The 18,126-nt window shown below is 34.1% G+C and overlaps 2 protein-coding genes across 2 annotated transcripts; one reads left to right on the top strand and one right to left on the bottom strand.

Moving 5' to 3' along the window:
* Positions 1–3,276: 3,276 nt before the first annotated feature.
* On the bottom strand, positions 3,277–8,288 carry IREG3 (iron-regulated protein 3). The gene is made up of 12 exons (XM_078312531.1): positions 7,671–8,288; positions 7,508–7,571; positions 7,291–7,415; positions 7,090–7,179; positions 6,437–6,616; positions 5,872–5,946; positions 5,583–5,684; positions 5,378–5,489; positions 5,115–5,261; positions 4,744–4,850; positions 4,071–4,184; positions 3,277–3,671 (listed from the first exon to the last, which is right to left on the bottom strand). The coding sequence occupies exons 1-12, from the start codon at positions 8,046–8,048 to the stop codon at positions 3,369–3,371; spliced, it is 1,797 nt and encodes a 598-aa protein (XP_078168657.1). The 5' UTR covers positions 8,049–8,288; the 3' UTR covers positions 3,277–3,368.
* Positions 8,289–12,240: 3,952 nt separating this feature from the next.
* On the top strand, positions 12,241–16,542 carry GUN1 (s uncoupled 1). Its single transcript, XM_078312567.1, has 4 exons — positions 12,241–14,352; positions 14,787–15,000; positions 15,123–15,307; positions 15,942–16,542. The coding sequence occupies exons 1-4, from the start codon at positions 12,467–12,469 to the stop codon at positions 16,201–16,203; spliced, it is 2,547 nt and encodes an 848-aa protein (XP_078168693.1). The 5' UTR covers positions 12,241–12,466; the 3' UTR covers positions 16,204–16,542.
* The last annotated feature ends 1,584 nt before the right edge of the window (positions 16,543–18,126 follow it).

Raw genomic sequence — 18,126 nt, 5'->3', positions numbered from 1 at the left:
GTACTCGGACCGGATGGTCAGGATTATGATCGGACGGTCCGTACCTGTCAAGATCAGCGTGCGGTGGTAAATAAGTATTGGTTATTTTCATTTTTTTTGTACTTCTTTTTACGTGATGAACCTTGTCGCGTCTATAATTTTTTTTCTTTTAAATCCAGCTGATTTTAATTGAGCTACACGAATGCTGCAGAGTAATGGCCACAATAAAAAAGTACCTCGACACTGTTCTTCAGTGCGTGCAAATTAAAGAGTAGTATATGATATATAAACATAATGTTTAAAAATAGTGTTATTTTGCAGCAGTTAATATATTTTCGTGAGGCGGACTAGTCGGCTCTGGAAACATGGAACTTTTATCGTCAGCGCCACATATGATCAAGTGAGCAATTTTTTGCCATTTTTCCATTTCTTCTAGGGGATGGGGTACAACTCCTACCATTTGTTAACTTGTTAGTACGAATATGTTCCTCTGAATTGACCCTGTGATTGAAAATTAACGGCTACGATTTTCCTCAGCGTGCCCTATTAGTAGAGCTGGATTTTGCATTGTATGCTTAATTGGGTAATCATTTCGCCGGTAAAAGCGATCAAACTTCGCTCCCAGTCCAAGGATTCTTTCTTTTTTCCCAGAAAACCACGGAAATCACGTACGAATGTTTTAGTAAAAAAAAAAAAAAGATTGAGCGATACCTGAGAGATTTTTTATCTAATTCGGTAATTTTTCATTTGCCCCTTCTGATTTATCTGAATTGTGTAAATTTGTAAAATAAATATTGTGTAGGATAAGACTAATATATTAAGTGTTAAAAATGTTGAAAAATGAATGTATTAAAATTAACTTAAAAATTTACACATTTAATCACTTGACTTGATATTAAATAAATTCAAAAAATTATAAATTTTGATGTAAACACACAACTAATGAAGTAGATCGGTTTGAACGATTTAGATTTACCGTTTGAACTCAATTTGATAGGTTTTAGAGTTGATATTATATAGACTGAAATGACATTAATGTTATACTAGCCAGACTCTTCAATAATTTTTCGTATTTTTTTCTAGTGGGCCTACGAGAGATTTTTGTGATAGGAATATTTGTTGTTGCGTTATATAGACTTATGAAATATAATAGATTTTTACTTCAACTAAGAAAGGTGCTTTATAGCTTTTGAGTATTTAAAAAAAAAAAAATCATTTGTATCATTGTATGTAGTTATTGATTGTATGGTGCATTATTAATTCCAAACTCAGTATATATTCCTTTTACTTGGATAATCTAAAATAGTAAAAATAGTAAAAATAGTAAATAAATAAAAAAAACGTGTTACTATTGTTCAAGCATTACTAGGAAAATAATTTAAATATATAAACACGCAGAATAGAAGAAAAAAAAACCACCTCTTTTTTTTTTTAAAAATGATAATTAACAAATAATATAATCATGATACATGTATATTCAAAACATGAATAATTTTACTTGTTAGTGATTTTCATTTCCTATACCAACAAGGCCCATTTTTTTATTTATATCCAAAAAAATATATAAATTTAAAAAACTAACCAAACCGCTTATTTTTTTTCCAAAACTACCCAAACCGGAAAAAAAATTTCCGGTTTCAATACCAATTTCCGGAAAAAAAAAATTTCGGCAATTGGATCCTAAATCCGGAATATTTTTTTCCGGATTTAGGATTTCTTTTTTTTTTTTGCTAAATCCGGAATATTTTTTTCCGGATTTAGGATTTTTTTTTTTTTTTTAGGAAATTTTTTTAGGAAATTTTTTTTATAGGAATTTTTTTGTCATTTTTCAGTTTTTATTTATAATTTATTTATTTTTTGTATATTATAAATATTTAATATATTTAAAAAAAAAATAGATGGAATACTATATAATTTGATTTATTCGAAAGACTGCTACAAATAATCCGGATCAACATTTTTCATGCCCGATTTTTTATGACCGTAAGAAAAATTAATATAATATATGTATATGTATATGTATATGTATAGGTATATATAATATAATATATGTATATGTATATATAATATAATATATGTATTTATAATATAATATATGTATATATAATATAATATATATGTTAAAATGTGCTTGCATATCAAATTTTATATTTTTTTGAATTTTTTTACTATTTATTAAGTATTTAACAAAATCGCTATCTATATTCAGACCATTGAATTTTTGTACCCATCTTAATAAATAGTAAAAAAATTTAGAAAAATGTAAAATTTGATCTGCAAGCACATTTTAAAATATCCATCATGTTGAACGGTTTGGAACGATTGTTTGGACTTTGAAAACTTTGAAAATACCGATCGTTGAATACCTACCGTTGAACGAAAACTTAAACTGAATTTTTGAGACACTAAACGAGGGTTCCAATACCTCATATTTTTTATACCTCATCATACCTCATATTTGATATCTTCATTTTCATATATATTATATTATATATACATGAGGAGGGTTCAAATGCACCCAAAATTTTGTGCACCCAAATGCACCCTATCTTTTTTATCCGTTTTCAAAGTCCGAATAGTCAATCCGAACTGTTAGATGCGATATATATATTAAGATGTTCTTGGAGACACATTTTTTGGAATTTTTTTACTATTTATTAAGCCACTTTGAAAATCGCTGATCCAATGGCCCAGAAAATGTAAAATAAGCGATTTTCAAAGTGGCTTAATAAATAGTAAAAAAATTCCAAAAAATGTAAAATTTGGTCTCCAAGTACATCTTAATATATAGATCGCATCTAACGGTTAGGATTGACTATTCGGACTTTGAAAATGGAGAAAAAATATTTGAAAGATAGGGTGCGTTTGGGTGCACAAAAATTTGGGTGCATTTGAACCCTCCTCTATATACATATATTATATTATATTATTTTTTTTTACGGCCGTAAAAAATCCGGCATGAAAAATATTGATCCGAATTATTTGTAGCAGTCTTTCGAATAAATCAAATTATATAGTATTCCATCTATTTTTTAAAAAATATATTAAATATTTGTAATACTTCAATACATAAAATAAATAAATTATAAATAAAAACTGAAAAAAAAAATTTCCTTAAAAAAAAAAAAATCCTAAATCCGGAAAAAATTATTCCGGATTTAGGATCCAATTTCCGGAAAATTTTTTTCCGGAAATTGGTATTGAAACCGGAAATTTTTTTTCCAGTTTGGGTAGTTTTGGAAAATAACAGACAGTTTGGTTAGTTTTTTTAATTTATATATTTTTTTGGATATAAATAAAAAAATCGGCCAACAAGGCATATATATATTCAAGACATCAAAACAACACATTTTGCTAACTATGAGACTGGCACATTTTACATTATACAACTACATAGGGGTAAAATGGGGATCAAAGGTAAAAAGCTCTCTCTGTTCGTCAGTCGGGTTCGCAAGCCATCTACAGAACATCAGAGCAGCACAGGCCACTGCTGCGGCCGATAAAATTGCCAAAACACCGAAATGTGACACGTCGTTTAAGATTATTGCCCCACCTAACATGACCAGCTCAGCCAAGCTAGCGATTGACACCTCAGTAGCACCAATGAGGTTTGCCTTGGAAGCCGGTATGCCTGTTTGAAGGATTTGGGTCCCCACCACATCATATGACATGTGGCCCAGTCTTGACAGTACCTGTAAAAAACATGCTTGTTTTAAACCCAATCAAGCCCTTGGATGTGTAATTTTACAGCCTCACTTGTTGTGCAACTCTTTTAAGTTGGAGTCGAGACTCATTAAGGGTAAAGATTTTAACAGAGCAGTTTTGACTTCACGCAATACACGAACTAATATACAGCTTTGTTTCGATTCTATAGTTAGTGCGCTGCATGAAGCCAAAACTACTCTGTTACAATCTGTACCCGAATTTAGCTTTTAATATCCAATTATAGAGCAGACTATCCCTAATTTAACCTCATTCATCCGATTAAAGACTGAATGAACTATAAGCAGTTCAGAAAACACAAGACAGAGAAGTTGAGCAGCAAAACCTTATACAAATGCAAGGGAAATTGAAATAAAAAGGATGCTTACGATTGAAGAAAGAAAGATGATTAGAGGTGCTTGTTTAGAAATAGGCCCAGACCAGTAGACAGCAAGGGCTACTGCTAGAAGTGAAGCCTGAAATATCAATCCAGCTGCTGCGGCCTGAAAAGGCAAAACTTTTGTCATACACATACAAAAATTAAAACGATCACTAAAAATAACAACAAAGAGTTCATTTATAATAATAAATATACCAATTGAGTGAGGATATGGTACTATGCATAGCACAGATTGGTCCGTGCTACGGATCAATTTTTTCATTTTCGGAAACCAAATAGTTGATCTAAACCGTTCAACATGATTTCCATATGAAAATGTACTTGTGTACTAAGTTTTACATTTTTTAGAATTTTTTACAGTTTTTCGAGATTAGTAGAAAATCCCTACTTTTGAATGGTCTAGAATTTTTAGATCAAGTAATTTACTGATTTTCAACCTATCTAAAAAAATAGTAAAAAAATTCTAAAAAATGTTAAATTTGATATAGAAGTACATTTTCATATGGAGATCATGTTGAACTGTTCAGATCTTTCGTTTGGGCTTTAAATATGATGATATTGATCCATAGTACAGACAAATATATGCACTATGCATAGTACCGTAGCCTAGCTCATAGCAATTTACATAAGAATAAAATAATCATCATGAAAAGAAATGTGACCTTGAGAATTCCAAGCCTTTTGACCAAGCCAGCAGATGTGAAGGTAGCCACCAAACCCATTGTTGAGCACAACCCGCTAAATGCTCCTATTATAGACGGGCTAATTCCTGTTTATCAAAAAATAATATTCACTTAATTAAAATTTCATACAATATATAACATAGCCACCAATTTCCCTTTAATGTGTTGAAAGACCTTGGTTTCACCATTATAATCATAATGAAATCGGAAAAAGATTAAAAAAAAGTTTGTATTTCCTAGTGCATGATCAGAAAATGAAAAAGAAATGAAAGGACCCACCAAGACACATCAAATCTTTAATATTATTACACCACGTTTAATAATAATAATGAGAAAAAGATCGGACGCACCATAATGCATCAAAAGAGCAGTCATGATTGCACCCGGAGCAAGAGCTACATTGAAAAACAAAAGAACAGATGCCATGCTTGCAGGAAGTACAGTTTGGTGTTTATATTCGTTCCATCCATGTGTTATTGCATCCAAACTATCTTGAACTGAAATATGAAATTATGCATTAAAAAGTTAGAACGAAAAATAGGAATAAAATATCCAAATTTGTATTACTAGGTTATTTTCAGGTGAAAAACTAGATTAATCAAGTTCGTCTCACCTAATTTGACAGAATTTAAGAGTAGATCGCCAAAAGAAGCTTTCTCATAAGTGGTTCTATGACAGTCTAGAACATAACAGGAGAGCCTATTCATTATCTGACCTAGAATTATCTGATGCAAAGAAATAAAATTAGAGAAAAGTGAGATAACGGTGCATTTATTTATTAATTTATATTTAGTATAGAGGGGATTAGTAGTCATTACCAAAACAGGAAGGCTGCCGACCATCAATCCGCAGGCTACTTTTAAACATGTGACTGTGCTAAATTTAGATAAAAGAATTCCAAAAACCGATGCACCTAATGTCTGGAGATATTACAAATAATTCAAAATTTAGTAAAGTGCATATCACCCACTTGTCAGACTCCATTCAAATAAATTAAAAATCAAACACAGTACCCAAAATAATGTTTTTATAAAAGATAATGTTAAGGACCTATAGATAAATTAGTTAATTCTGAGATAAGAACCAACGATATTTTTAATATTTTACCTCGCATAAAAGATCAAGGCGATTGAGGATAGCATTGGCTTGGGCTAATGCGACCGGCCTATTTGATCCAGCTAGCTTCATGAAAAACGATAAAAAAAAACCAAAATATTTAATAATTTCATCAAATCCATAAAGTTTCCTAAACATGAAAATATATGCATATGCACACAAAATAAAGATGAAAGAGAGAAACACCCACTGTACTTGCAGCACGGTAATTCCCATTGACAACTTTGTTTACCACAGTTTGAGGCCTCATTTGCAAATAAAACCCAACATCAATTAATATTTGAAAGGGGTAGATAAGGGGTTAATATTTCTATTATTTATTTTTCTGGAAGGGGGGGGGACACAGTAAAATTCTGTTAAATGTCAACAAGGTTGCTGCTTCTGCTATTAGAAATAACCAGTATATGAACAGATCAGAGCAGCTGTGTCAGTTCAATAAACAGAGATAATGTTCAGAAATGAATATTACTTGCAATTTGCTATGCCTAGTGCCAACAAAGAAATCTTACAACAGAGATAATGTTAATCTTTAGAAATCTTACAACAAAGAAATTACCAGAACAACCCAGTCACGCTCCATGGTTACGCCTAGTGCCAACCCAGCAATTCGCTCAATTGCACTAGCCATTACTAAAACAATAAACCATGGTTGGAGAAGGACAGCTGGCGGTGAATTCGGCCTTATTGTATTGAATCCATGTATTATCATACCGGCTGATATTAATTGTGTAGCTACCTAAGAAACAAAAAAAATAAAAAATAAAATAAACACATCATTTTTTATGTTTTACACTTGCAATATTCACTGGTAATTATTCAAAGGTTTTTACAGTTGATGCTCAAATGTGTGTTCTAGCCTGAGCTTTGAATATACTTTGGTTCAATATATCCTCAATTGAGTATAAAATTTCCCTAGTTTTGAGCCAATTACTCCTCCATTGAGTCTTGGTTCAATCCGATTTACCAGTGTAAACCCCAACTTATCCAAAAGATGGAGAAATGGGACTAAACAGGTCAAACAGAAAGTCAAAATAGTATGACACCGTTATACCAGTATATACCAGTTGACACTGATTAAACCTACAAAAATCCACTTATGTACAGCATACAAGACGGTAATAAAGTAAAATCCATAACAGTGCACAATAGTTCATGCGAAATTGTCAGCGGCAAATTTTATCTTTTTTGTAGTTACTAGTTGAATTGTACCTGTATAACATTCAAACCATTGTATGTGGGTATCCTCGGAAAGTGATCCATAAGCTTTCCAACAATTGGAGCCCCAACAAATACCGAAAACTGGAAAACAGTAATAAGAAATAATTAGCGGATTCCAATGAAAGTTTCCATTACTTATTAAAACATAAATATTTTTTACCAGTGGGAGATAATTTCAGTTTGGAATTGTACCTTTGTGAAAAAACCAACAACAGCAACTGGAAGAAGACTGGGATGAAGGATGGAGAGAGCAGCCGGCCATGCAAAATTCCATAACTGCTCCACCAAATTTCCAAACAAATAGCATGCATACATTGCTGGAATCAAATATTATCACAGCATCATCATATTAATATCTAAATTATACAGTACATATGAAAATTATCCAAAAAAAATAATGTGATATTACCATAAAGTCCTTTCGGATGAGCCGGTGTTGCGGCTAGAGACTGTTGTTCTCCAGCAGACAAAACCTACATCATCATAAAAGCCTTTTCACTGGTACAGTCAAAACAAAATTACCAGTAACCTGAGAACTAGAGAGAATAGTTAGTTCATGTGCAGTTCCTTACCGGCAACTCTTCAAAAACAGAATTTTGGCCAGCTGGTAACAAACCAAAAGGCGGCGTTGGAAGATCAATATCAAGATCAAGATCATCTCCAGTTATGGCAACTAATGGAATTGGGCAACTGGATTGGAGAGAAGGGATGCTGTTCAATTCGTCATTCTGACATGTTACAGTTACAGAATCCAATTCAACCTCGACATTGGTTACACAGCACTTGGGAATGAATTTATCTAACCTAGGAGAAAGAGAAAGAGAGAGAGAAATAAGAGGAGGAGGAGGTGGAGGTGGAGGTGATCTCAGGCGTAGAAGGGGGAGGAATGGACGGCTGAGATGGGGACGGGGAGAAGAGAGGAGGATAGATGATCCCAACCCCGTCCCCATGGTAGCTTGAGAAACCTACGGCTGAGGAACCCACGCACCACTCTACCACTCATGCAGCCTCCGACCGGCCCCACACTTCAGTGTCTTATCGGTTTCCCTGCGTACACTTTTTCGTGTAAATCGTCGGTGGGTGTAGCAGTAGCAGTACGACTGTAGTGGAAGCGTGGAAGCGAAATAAGGTGCCTGACTTTGGCAACTGCCTTATCTGATTTGGATTGCGAGAGAATAACTAATAAGGAATGCGGGAGGAGAGAGACTCGAGTAGTTTTGGCTTCATGCGGCGCACAGACAATACGCAGCGCTGCTTTGATTTTACAGGCCATGCGCTGCATGAAGTCAAAACAGCTTCTCTGTTAAAATCTTTGCCCGACTCTAGCCTGTGAGGGAGAATCGTTCTCCTAAGGTAACATAATATTTCTGTTCGGATCCATGACGTCTAAATAGAATCTGCATGAATATTAAAGGATCTTGTGCATCTCATCTCAGATCGGACGGTCCAAATATAAACAGAAATATTCTGTTACCTCAGAGAATATGGATTCTCATACACCACAATTTAATTATTAAAAAAGACATCATTTCAATTACACCCTTGCAAAATCTGATTTCTTATGAAATACGATTATGTTTCCTTACAAAACATGGCGAAGTTGTTTATTCGAGATTCTATTTTTTTTTAGAGAATAAACGAGAATTACATTGTTCTATCTCTTTTTTTTTATTCTTTTTTTTATTTTTGTGAATTATATAGAACATGTATAGGCCACGCAAAGAAAACTGAACTGAGGTGAGAGTAGATGGCACGTGTTCTCCAATAATATTATGGAAATTTCGCGAAGAAAATATATATTGTAGTCAATAATTATTATTTTCAGTTATTCTTTCTCGCGCAGCTATTTTTTTTCCCGTAAATTTTAGACTTTGGGAGTAGATCTGACGTCCATCGACCTACTTTTCAACGGATTGAAACACAGCTCGATCTGCTTTAAGATTCGTACATTCTACTTCAAAATTCATGTATTTTTGTTTTAATTTTCGTGCAGACATATTTTAAAATAAATTGGACGATCATACAGCTCATTGATCCAATTTTGGCCTAGAATTAAATAGTGATATTCGGAATTTTGTCAAAAAAAAAAAAGACAAAAAAGTAAGAAGAGATATAAAATATTTTCTCAATTTATAAATAACAATTATGCATTTCTGATTGAAGGTGTTAGCGAGTGATGTTCAATTCCAAAAAAAAAAAAAATGGATTTCTTAATCTGTTCACCTCAATCTCGCTTGCGAATAAGGTATGGACACGTGTTCTCAACTGACGGTGCTAATTAAACACATCTATGTAGCAATCTAATCTTCTAGTCAAGAATTACAGGGTTAGAAATATATTAAAAAAAAAAAACTATCTATTATGATCTAATAAAAGCATTTGTACTTTGGATTTTTTTTTTTTTAAATAAGCGTAAAGTGCTTATTTATTTAATATATATACATTTTTTTTTTGTGCCTCCATCATGTCTTTATTTTTAAATCTTTACTAACTTTTAAATTTAACTTAAAAGTTAAAATAAAACCGTTGGATATGATCTACATTATTTTATCTATGCATGTATAAAAATTATGACATTTCAACTTTGCTTTAGTTGTCAACAATAGGTTGTAAAAATTTACTAATGTGAATAATTTTTAGATGTTGATTTTTCAACTTATTGGTTCACATAAAAACAAAACTGAAATGTGATTTTATTTTATGAATACATACAAAAATTAACATAGATCATATCTACGGAGACAAAAAAATTAGAAATAGAAACACAACGGAGACAAAAAAATGAAGGCATTTAAATCCTTCACATTTTTTTAATAGCAAAGTGGTAATTATATATTAACAACTGCAAATAAATTATGAATCTTATATTTACAAGTACATACAAATTATACATTTAATCATACGGTAATAAACTATTAATTAATAAATATTGATTTGTTTGAGTTTTGGTTAAAATGATATCGTTAATTAACACGTGAGATCTCTGTGACCGGTCCTTAGTTTTTTTTTTTTTTTTTTAACTTTAAAAAAAAAAATGATAAGATGTATCCTTTCCATGACAATTTTCAGAAAAATATTTTGCATTTCTTCTATGAAAAAAATTGAAATACACGTGTCGGAATAAGAATTCTTTTTAAATGTTTGTAAAAAGTTTTTTATCAATGGAAAACGTAAAATGGCTCCTTGCCACCTTACTTTAAAATAAAATAATTATTTTGAAATAATTGTGATTCAAAGATGAAATTTTGGATTGAATATCAACTCTCCAATCAAACAATTTGCCTTTTATTATTTTATGTATTTCTATGTGTAGAACAGTAGAAGTCGAAATTTATTTAGACATGTACTTGCTACATATAATTGCTACATTTAGATGTCATGATTTTTCTATTTTTTACGAAAAATTTCCTAAAACTTCTTATATGATTGTCAGATACTCGGTCTCTTTTCATTTTTAAAATGTCGTTTCTATAGCAAATCGCTACAATTCTTGATTTGTTGTATGTAGTTTAAGGATACAGATTTACACGCAACAACAATAATGATTACAAATCCACATTAATAGCAATAATGATAAAAAAATATTCATGCGACAAAACTATAATAAATTGATAAAATAGTAAAATAACAAATTGTAGTATTTCATTGTAATAAAAAAACACCACACAAAAATCAACGTACATATAAATTGAAAGTCATTCAACATATTTTCTATGAAATATTGAATTTTAAACATATCTACTCTCTTATTATATGTCACCGTTCTAATCCATTTTAATATCATTCGTGAAAATTATTGAATATTATTGTTTTTATTAAAATATATTATTATTTATTTAAAAAAATTATGTTTTTTTTTTAAATATATCTCCGTTACAGAATACAGACACAATACTAGAGAATAAGAAAATTAGATACAGTGCATTTCGAAATTATTTCCTTAATTTCATCCACTATTATCGTACACGGAACTCGTACAATTTGTATTTATAAGGGAGGTGTTTGATCGCTTTCGTATGAAATAAGAATTATCATTTCTTGTTTTCATTTTATATCCCTACCAACGCAACCATGATTTATTTCTAATAACAGAGGAAGGATTACTTGAAAATAGTTATTTTAAACAGTTTCACATTAGATTTTTTTTTTTTTATATAAATGTGTTATTGGATGGTCTATTAATCAAATTTTATACAATTTAAGTATATATTTGATGATTCATCAAAGTTTGCCAATTTCAAATCGTTAAAATTTATGTAATTCGATGTAGGACGAATCAAACATCAAATCTCATCTATGATATGTGTCAATATAAATCATACTTATAATGTTTAATTTCAATTTCAAATTTATCTTTAAAGATTGTCAATATGAGAAGAAAATTGTCAATTGGACTTCTCATAGTTTTTTATAGAGCAATTTTGATTAATGGAATCTAAACAGAATTGCATATATTTTATGCGCTGCACGAAGTTAAAACAATTCCGTTAATATCTTTACCCCCCGAGCTAGGCGGAGAGTTCGATGCCCTGAAAATAAAATTAGAAAAAAAAAAAAAAAAAAAACGCGTTGCGTTAGTCATTGGATTAATGGATCCATGAAATATGATTTGATCCGTTAATGGGACAGCTGTAACGCTGATTGTACCTCTGTAAATGGTAAAAGTTACTTGAGTAGGAAGTCAAGTCAATCTTACCATATGAGATGCCTCGGTAACAAAACCAAAAAACACCTGACCTGACCAGCGTGTTTTACCAAGTAGGTAATAACCACATCACCTACCAATTACGGATTGGGTTTGGGTTTAATTATTAATTATCAATCATTAACCCGTTTAATTTCTTCTTTGTCTCCCTCTTTCCCGTCCGATGTCAGTCAATTCTCTCCTCTCCCAAGTCTAACAATTCTGATTCTCTAAAGTAACTTACAATTTGATTTTAGATTTAGACCATCCGATCTTCTCTTTATCACTAATATAATGATCGAACGGTTGTGATTCAAAATAAAAATTTGAGATACTTTAGGGGAAAGGTGCAAGTCCAAAGTATATTCTGATTTTATTGGAATATTATTATTAAATATTTCTGTTTCTCTCTCCCCTACCTTACCCGAGTAGTAGAAGTCAAGTACCAACTATCACCCTTCACCTCTCGTTCCCAATCCTCTCCCTTCATCTCTTCCTTCCTTCCTTATCATCATCTCTCTCTCTCCAACCCCACCGTGACAGGAGCTCAAAAGCACGCAATCCCTCTTTTTTCTCTCCTAATCCCCCATTTGATGTCTCCCCATAATCCCCCATAGCCAATAACTCTCTCTCTCTCTCTATTACTCTATTACTCTTATCTCCTGCTTTGCTTATAGCATATCCATGGCGTCGCCTACGCCACCTCACTACACCCTCAACGCATCAAAACCTCACCACCAAGCAACCGCTGCTCACAACCACCCTCTACCCATAAAACACCCCATTCCTCACCCAAAACCCATCTCCACCCCATTCAACCCCGCTTCCTCCTCCCCTGCTACTTCCACCCTCTTCAATGCCTCCTCCTCTTCCTCTTCCTCACGCACCCCTTCTCGCCTCATCCAAGACCAGCCTTTTTTGCACCCGCGTGCCCGTTTAAACCCCGAATTCAGACGAACCCGCTCCACCCGTGTCGTATCCAAGAGGAATCTCACCTCTGGTCGACCCAATAACTTTGCCCGCTCTACTGGCTCTGCTGCAGCCAATCAGTGCCTCACCCGAATACTCAATTTCGGCCCGAAAGATACCCATGCCATCAATTCCACACTTACTTCCTTTCGTGCTTCTCTCACTGTGCCCGATGATTACTGCTTTATTCTACATGCACTAGGTGACCATGAGAGGTACCCTGAAAAGGTACTAACTTTTTTTAATTCGGCAATGCCGGTTGTTGGTACTGGTAAAATAGAAAGGGGTAAGCTCTTGACTGCTGTAATTGGGTCTTTGGGTAAATTGGGTCGGCCTGAACTTGCAAAAGAAGTGTTTGAATCGGGTGTTTCTAAAGGGTATGGCAACACGGTTTTTGCGCACACGGCTTTAATTTCTGCTTTTGCTAGAAATGGACTTGCCGGTGAAGCAATGGAGGTGCTTGGTACGATGAAATCTCGTGGTTTGAAGCCGACCACTATTACATACAATGCGCTAATCGATGCTTGTGGAAAGGGAGGGGCTGACTTGCAGTTCACTCTACGGGTATTTCGGGATATGTTGCATGACGGGTTATGTCCTGATAGGAAAACCTTCAATTCTCTACTTGCAGCCTGTAGCCGAGCTGGTAATCTCGAGCAAGCCCGACAAGTGTTTGATGAAATGATTCACCTTGGCATCGGGCGTGACATATACACCTATAACACATTTATAGATGCAATATGCAAGTGCGGAAACATGGATTTAGCAGGCCAAGTTGTCCTAGACATGCATGCAAATAACATACATCCCAATGTGGTCACCTATAGCACGTTAATCGACGGATTCTCGAAATTGGAGCGGTACGATGAGGCCTTGAAGCTGTACCAGAAGATGAAAACTTTGCGTATACCACTTGACCGTGTGTGTTACAACACATTGCTTTCGATTTTTGCAAAGGTAAGTAAATATGATGAGATAGACAGGATATGTGAGGAGATGCATGCAAGTGGAGTTGAGAAGGATGTAGTTACATACAACTCTTTAATTAATGGATACGGGAAGCAAGGCCAGTTTGAGAAAGTTGATTCTCTAATTAAAGAGATGAGAGAGAAGGGTGTACAACCTAGCGTATTGACATACTCTACACTGATCGATATATATTGTAAGGCTGGTTTGTATGAATATGCGGCAAATACTTTTTTGGAATTCAGAGAATCAGGCTTAAAACCCGATGTGGTACTTTATAGTTCTTTCATAGATATATTAGCAAAAAATGGTTTTATTGAATGGGCGGTATGGTTGTTAGATGAGATGAAACTGGCCGGTATCAGGCCTAATGTGGTCACGTACAACACGGTTATTGATGCGTTTGGTAAGACTAGAGTAGAGGAAGAGGAGGGGGCCGAGCCGGGGGACAAAGTGGGGATGGGAATGGTTGCAAGGGGACAGATAGTGGGCCACATTGGGAGAGGAATAGCAGAACGGCCAATTAGGGAACGGGGAGGAGAGCTGTTTTGCATTTTAGAGGTTTTTCAGAGAATGGTACAACAAGGCATCCGACCTAATGTGGTTACTTTCTCTGCTATATTAAATGCTTGCAGGTATGATATTACTCTTACCAGATTTCAGTACCTTTCTTAATCAGGCCCTGTACTAGAATGAACTGGTACCAGTTTGCTCAAAATTTAAACACCCTTTTGTGTCCTTTTTTTTTTAACCTCCTATTATCTGATGTTAAATTGCACTGGCATAATTAAGTTATAAGTAATTAGGTACAGAATTAGTTGCTGATTGGAGGGCTGGTTTTTCACAAATCGAGGGCTAAATGAGACAAAAATTGCAATAAATTGCAGCTCAGTAAACCAATTTTGATCATAGTAGTAAGTAGTAACACTGTTTGTACTCTATCATTACTGTTTGTGCTGCTCAAAATTGCAGTATTTGGTTATACCAGAAACCAATTTTTTTAGTTGTATGTGTGTGTGTGCGCGCGTTTTCGTTTGTGCGTTTACTTATGAATTCTGTGTTCTTTCAGCCGATGTAACTCATTTGAGGATGCATCATTACTGCTGGAGCAGCTCAGATTGTTTGACAACCTTGTATATGGGATGGCCCACGGGCTTCTCATGGGCTACACTGATTCATGGGCCCAAGCCCATTCCCTCTTTGACCAGCTCATGCAAATGGACTCCTCCACCTCGTCTGCCTTCTATAATGCCTTGACTGACATGTTGTGGCATTTTGGTCAGGTAATATTTCATTAATCAGTTGTATTTCGGTTTCTTCAATCGGGTGACTGAGAGAGCAAGTACTCTATATATTATTTATTTATAGTTTTGTGTGCTTATGTTTTGGTGTTTGAATATGGCAGAGGTTGGGAGCGCAACGAGTGGTGCTAGAGGGGGTGAACCGGCGTGTATGGGAGAACGCGTGGAGTGAGTTCACACTGGATCTCCATCTCATGTCGTATGGTGCTGCTCTTGCTGTCCTTCATGCATGGCTTCTTAACGTTCGCTCCATCGTCTTTTGCGGTCGCCCACTCCCCGATTTTCTAAGGTACATACACACAAGTGACACAACATATAACAACTCATCATCAATCATGTTTTTAAATATGCTATATATTATTTTTTTAATGAAGGGTAAAGTACTTTATAAATTTAAAACGAGTTTTATTGGGGGGTGGGGTGAGGGAATAAGTAATTTCAAGATTTTTGAGGGGGTATGGATGAAATTTTCCCAAAAACTAATTACTGGTCATTATGTAATCAATCATCACTAAAGATAATCAAATTCATTATCTTTTTCTTATTTCTGGTGCTTTTTTTTTGTTTTTCCATTTTCATTGAATTAATTCTCTATGAATTGTAAAGGGACTATAGAAAACATTGATTATCAGAAAATAGCAACTTCAAATAAGAAATAATTAGATAATCAGACCTGTTTGTTGAGGCCTCTGAGGAAACATTGATAATCAGAAAATAGCAACTTTAAAATGAGTTTTAATAGGAAAGACAATAAAATGTGTAAATTTGTGAGTTTTTTAAATTTACAAGGGTAAATATAATATTATGAATATTAGAGGGAGGGATGCATAATTTCAAAGTTTTTGTGGGGTATACATGAAATTCCTCCAAATAAGATAAATCTGAATGCAAAATCAGTAAAATAAATTGTTTCTATTTTTCAGCATATTGACTGGATGGGGGAAGCATAGCAAGGTGGCAGGAGCGAGCACCCTAAGACGTGCCGTGGAGGCCCTCCTCAGCCGCATCGGGGCCCCATTTCAGCCTGAGCGCTTCAACATAGGCCGCTTTGTCTCCCCTGGGCCTGTCCTATCTGCCTGGCTCCTGGGCCCTAGCACTGCCTACTCCCTTCTCCTTGCTGACGAGCGGGCCACACTGCCCAACCCGTCGCACCTCATCCCGAGGTTACATGCCTTGCAGTTGTAGCCTTTCTCCTCTTTGTACTTGTAGGCGTGTAATATGTAGCGTCTTTTATACAAATTCTTGTAGCGGTAGGTTACTGGAGCATGAGGTGGCGTTGGATTAGGGCATTGCTGTCAGTTGGGGTTATTCAAGGCCCTTTTTGAATTTAATTGCCCCATTTTGTTTTAAGACCTCACTCCTGTTTATCCTGTCATATTATATATAGAGTCCAGTTCTTCATAGTGTAAGCGTGGTTTGGTTAATTTTTGTTGTTGTTGATGTTGATTAGGAATTATTGGGGCAATCAATGTGTAATTGTAGTGTAAATGCCTTTTTTCTTAATGCGCAATTAGTTTCATTTTTTCCTGTGGCCTTCTATTTCAATTCCTTTGCAGCAACAAATGTGATGTAGTGCATTGTATTTAGTTCTTGTGTTCCAGTAGTGTACCAATCCAAATCTATGCCTTCCAGTGAAAACCAGCAGCATTGGTACCAGTTCAAATTGGTGTCCTCCAGCGTACCAGTGAAACCAGCAGAGCTGGTACCAGTCCAAATCCATGCCTTCCAGCGTACCAGTAAAACCAGCAGCACTGGTACCAGTACAAATCCATGTTTCCAATGTACCAATAAAACCAGTGATTCAAGGATGATATCAGAGTCGAGGCATACAAAACATGCATCAGTTTATGGTCAAAACATGTACAACTGTAACATTACGCATGCAGGCAATCAAATTCAAATGAAAGTTAAATTTTTTTGGCTCATTTGATTTCAAGTAAATTAGGTCAGGTACAGTTCAATGTATTACTGAAAGTTCATTTCTAGCATGTTTTGCATAATCTGTTGCTACTTGACATGACAATAAATTTAGTTTGTGCTAATTAAAAAGAATATATCACTTCTTTTACAAACATATGATTTTTTGTATCTTTACAACGTGTTGTATTTACAAATAATACTGCTTTAATGCATTTCAGCACTATATAGTTACATAAAAGTTGATGTATCACTCAGAATTAGTACATATGATTTTCTCTGCATGTGTTTGATAATATTTGGATAATAATTGTTAATTTTGGTGATTTCATAAACTTGAAACGATACTCATATTAATTAATAATATTAATTTTTATATTATGCGTGTATCTAAATATAGAACACATCTGATCCAATCGACAATAATAGTTTAATATGAAGAACATGTTGAAAGGTTCAAATCGACTATTTAAACTTTGTAAATAAAGATATAAGCGGAAAGTAAAACACTTTTTTTAATTTTCAAAGTAAGTTAGCCCATCTATATATATATTGACATGTACTAATTTTGCAGGGATGGGAGATAGATGGAAAGAAGGGAAATTTTATGAACTAATTTGTCCGATATTAACCGAAGCGTCCCCAAAAGAGATAGAGAGATGCATCAATGTGGCATTATTGTGTGTACAAGAAAATCCTTGATCGACTCATCATGTCAGATGTGATCGTGTATCTTAACACATAATCTACTCTCAACCCATTTGCATTCATATAATTTGTCTGTTTAACGGGCCTTTCAAAAAGCGTTCAACGAATCAACTCTCAGCCCATTTGCATTCATATAATTTCTGTTTAAAATTTAAAATAATAATATTTTAAGACGTAGTAAGAAAAATTTTAAGCGAAATAATAAGTGCAAAAATAGCCTCCCTTTTTTATAATATTTTTATCTTAAAGTTCTCAGTTAAGAAATTGCAAGCTGTAAGATTTCAATAGTTGACAGTAAATAAGAACTCCAAATGAAAGAATGACGACTGACTAGGATAAATGGGGAAAGTATCCTCTGCGGAGTTTTCTGTGCGGAGCTTTTAATCTGGTCCGTTCGTTTAGAATCGGACGGACCAAATCAGATCTTACCCGAATTTTAAAAAAACTCAAAATTTGGTGAACTCTTAATCCAGTCCGTCCGAT

The sequence above is a fragment of the Carex rostrata genome, chromosome 1 (genome assembly GCF_964058835.1).
Source record: "Carex rostrata chromosome 1, lpCarRost1.2, whole genome shotgun sequence".
NCBI classification, from domain to species: Eukaryota; Viridiplantae; Streptophyta; class Magnoliopsida; order Poales; family Cyperaceae; genus Carex; species Carex rostrata.
This window is presented reverse-complemented; position numbering and strand designations above follow the sequence as displayed.

Excerpts from the sequence above, each read along its gene's own strand:
- IREG3 (XM_078312531.1), bottom strand. The coding sequence starts at position 8,048 with ATGGGGACGGGGTTGGGATCATCTATCCTCCTCTCTTCTCCCCGTCCC. Across the intron at positions 7,572-7,670 it reads CTGTTTTTGAAGAGTTGCCG|GTTTTGTCTGCTGGAGAACA; the intron begins GTAAGGAACTGC and ends ATGATGATGTAG. Across the intron at positions 4,851-5,114 it reads TGCTCTTTTGATGCATTATG|GAATTAGCCCGTCTATAATA; the intron begins GTGCGTCCGATC and ends TTTGATAAACAG.
- GUN1 (XM_078312567.1), top strand. The coding sequence starts at position 12,467 with ATGGCGTCGCCTACGCCACCTCACTACACCCTCAACGCATCAAAACCT. Across the intron at positions 14,353-14,786 it reads GCTATATTAAATGCTTGCAG|CCGATGTAACTCATTTGAGG; the intron begins GTATGATATTAC and ends GTGTTCTTTCAG. Across the intron at positions 15,308-15,941 it reads CCACTCCCCGATTTTCTAAG|CATATTGACTGGATGGGGGA; the intron begins GTACATACACAC and ends TCTATTTTTCAG.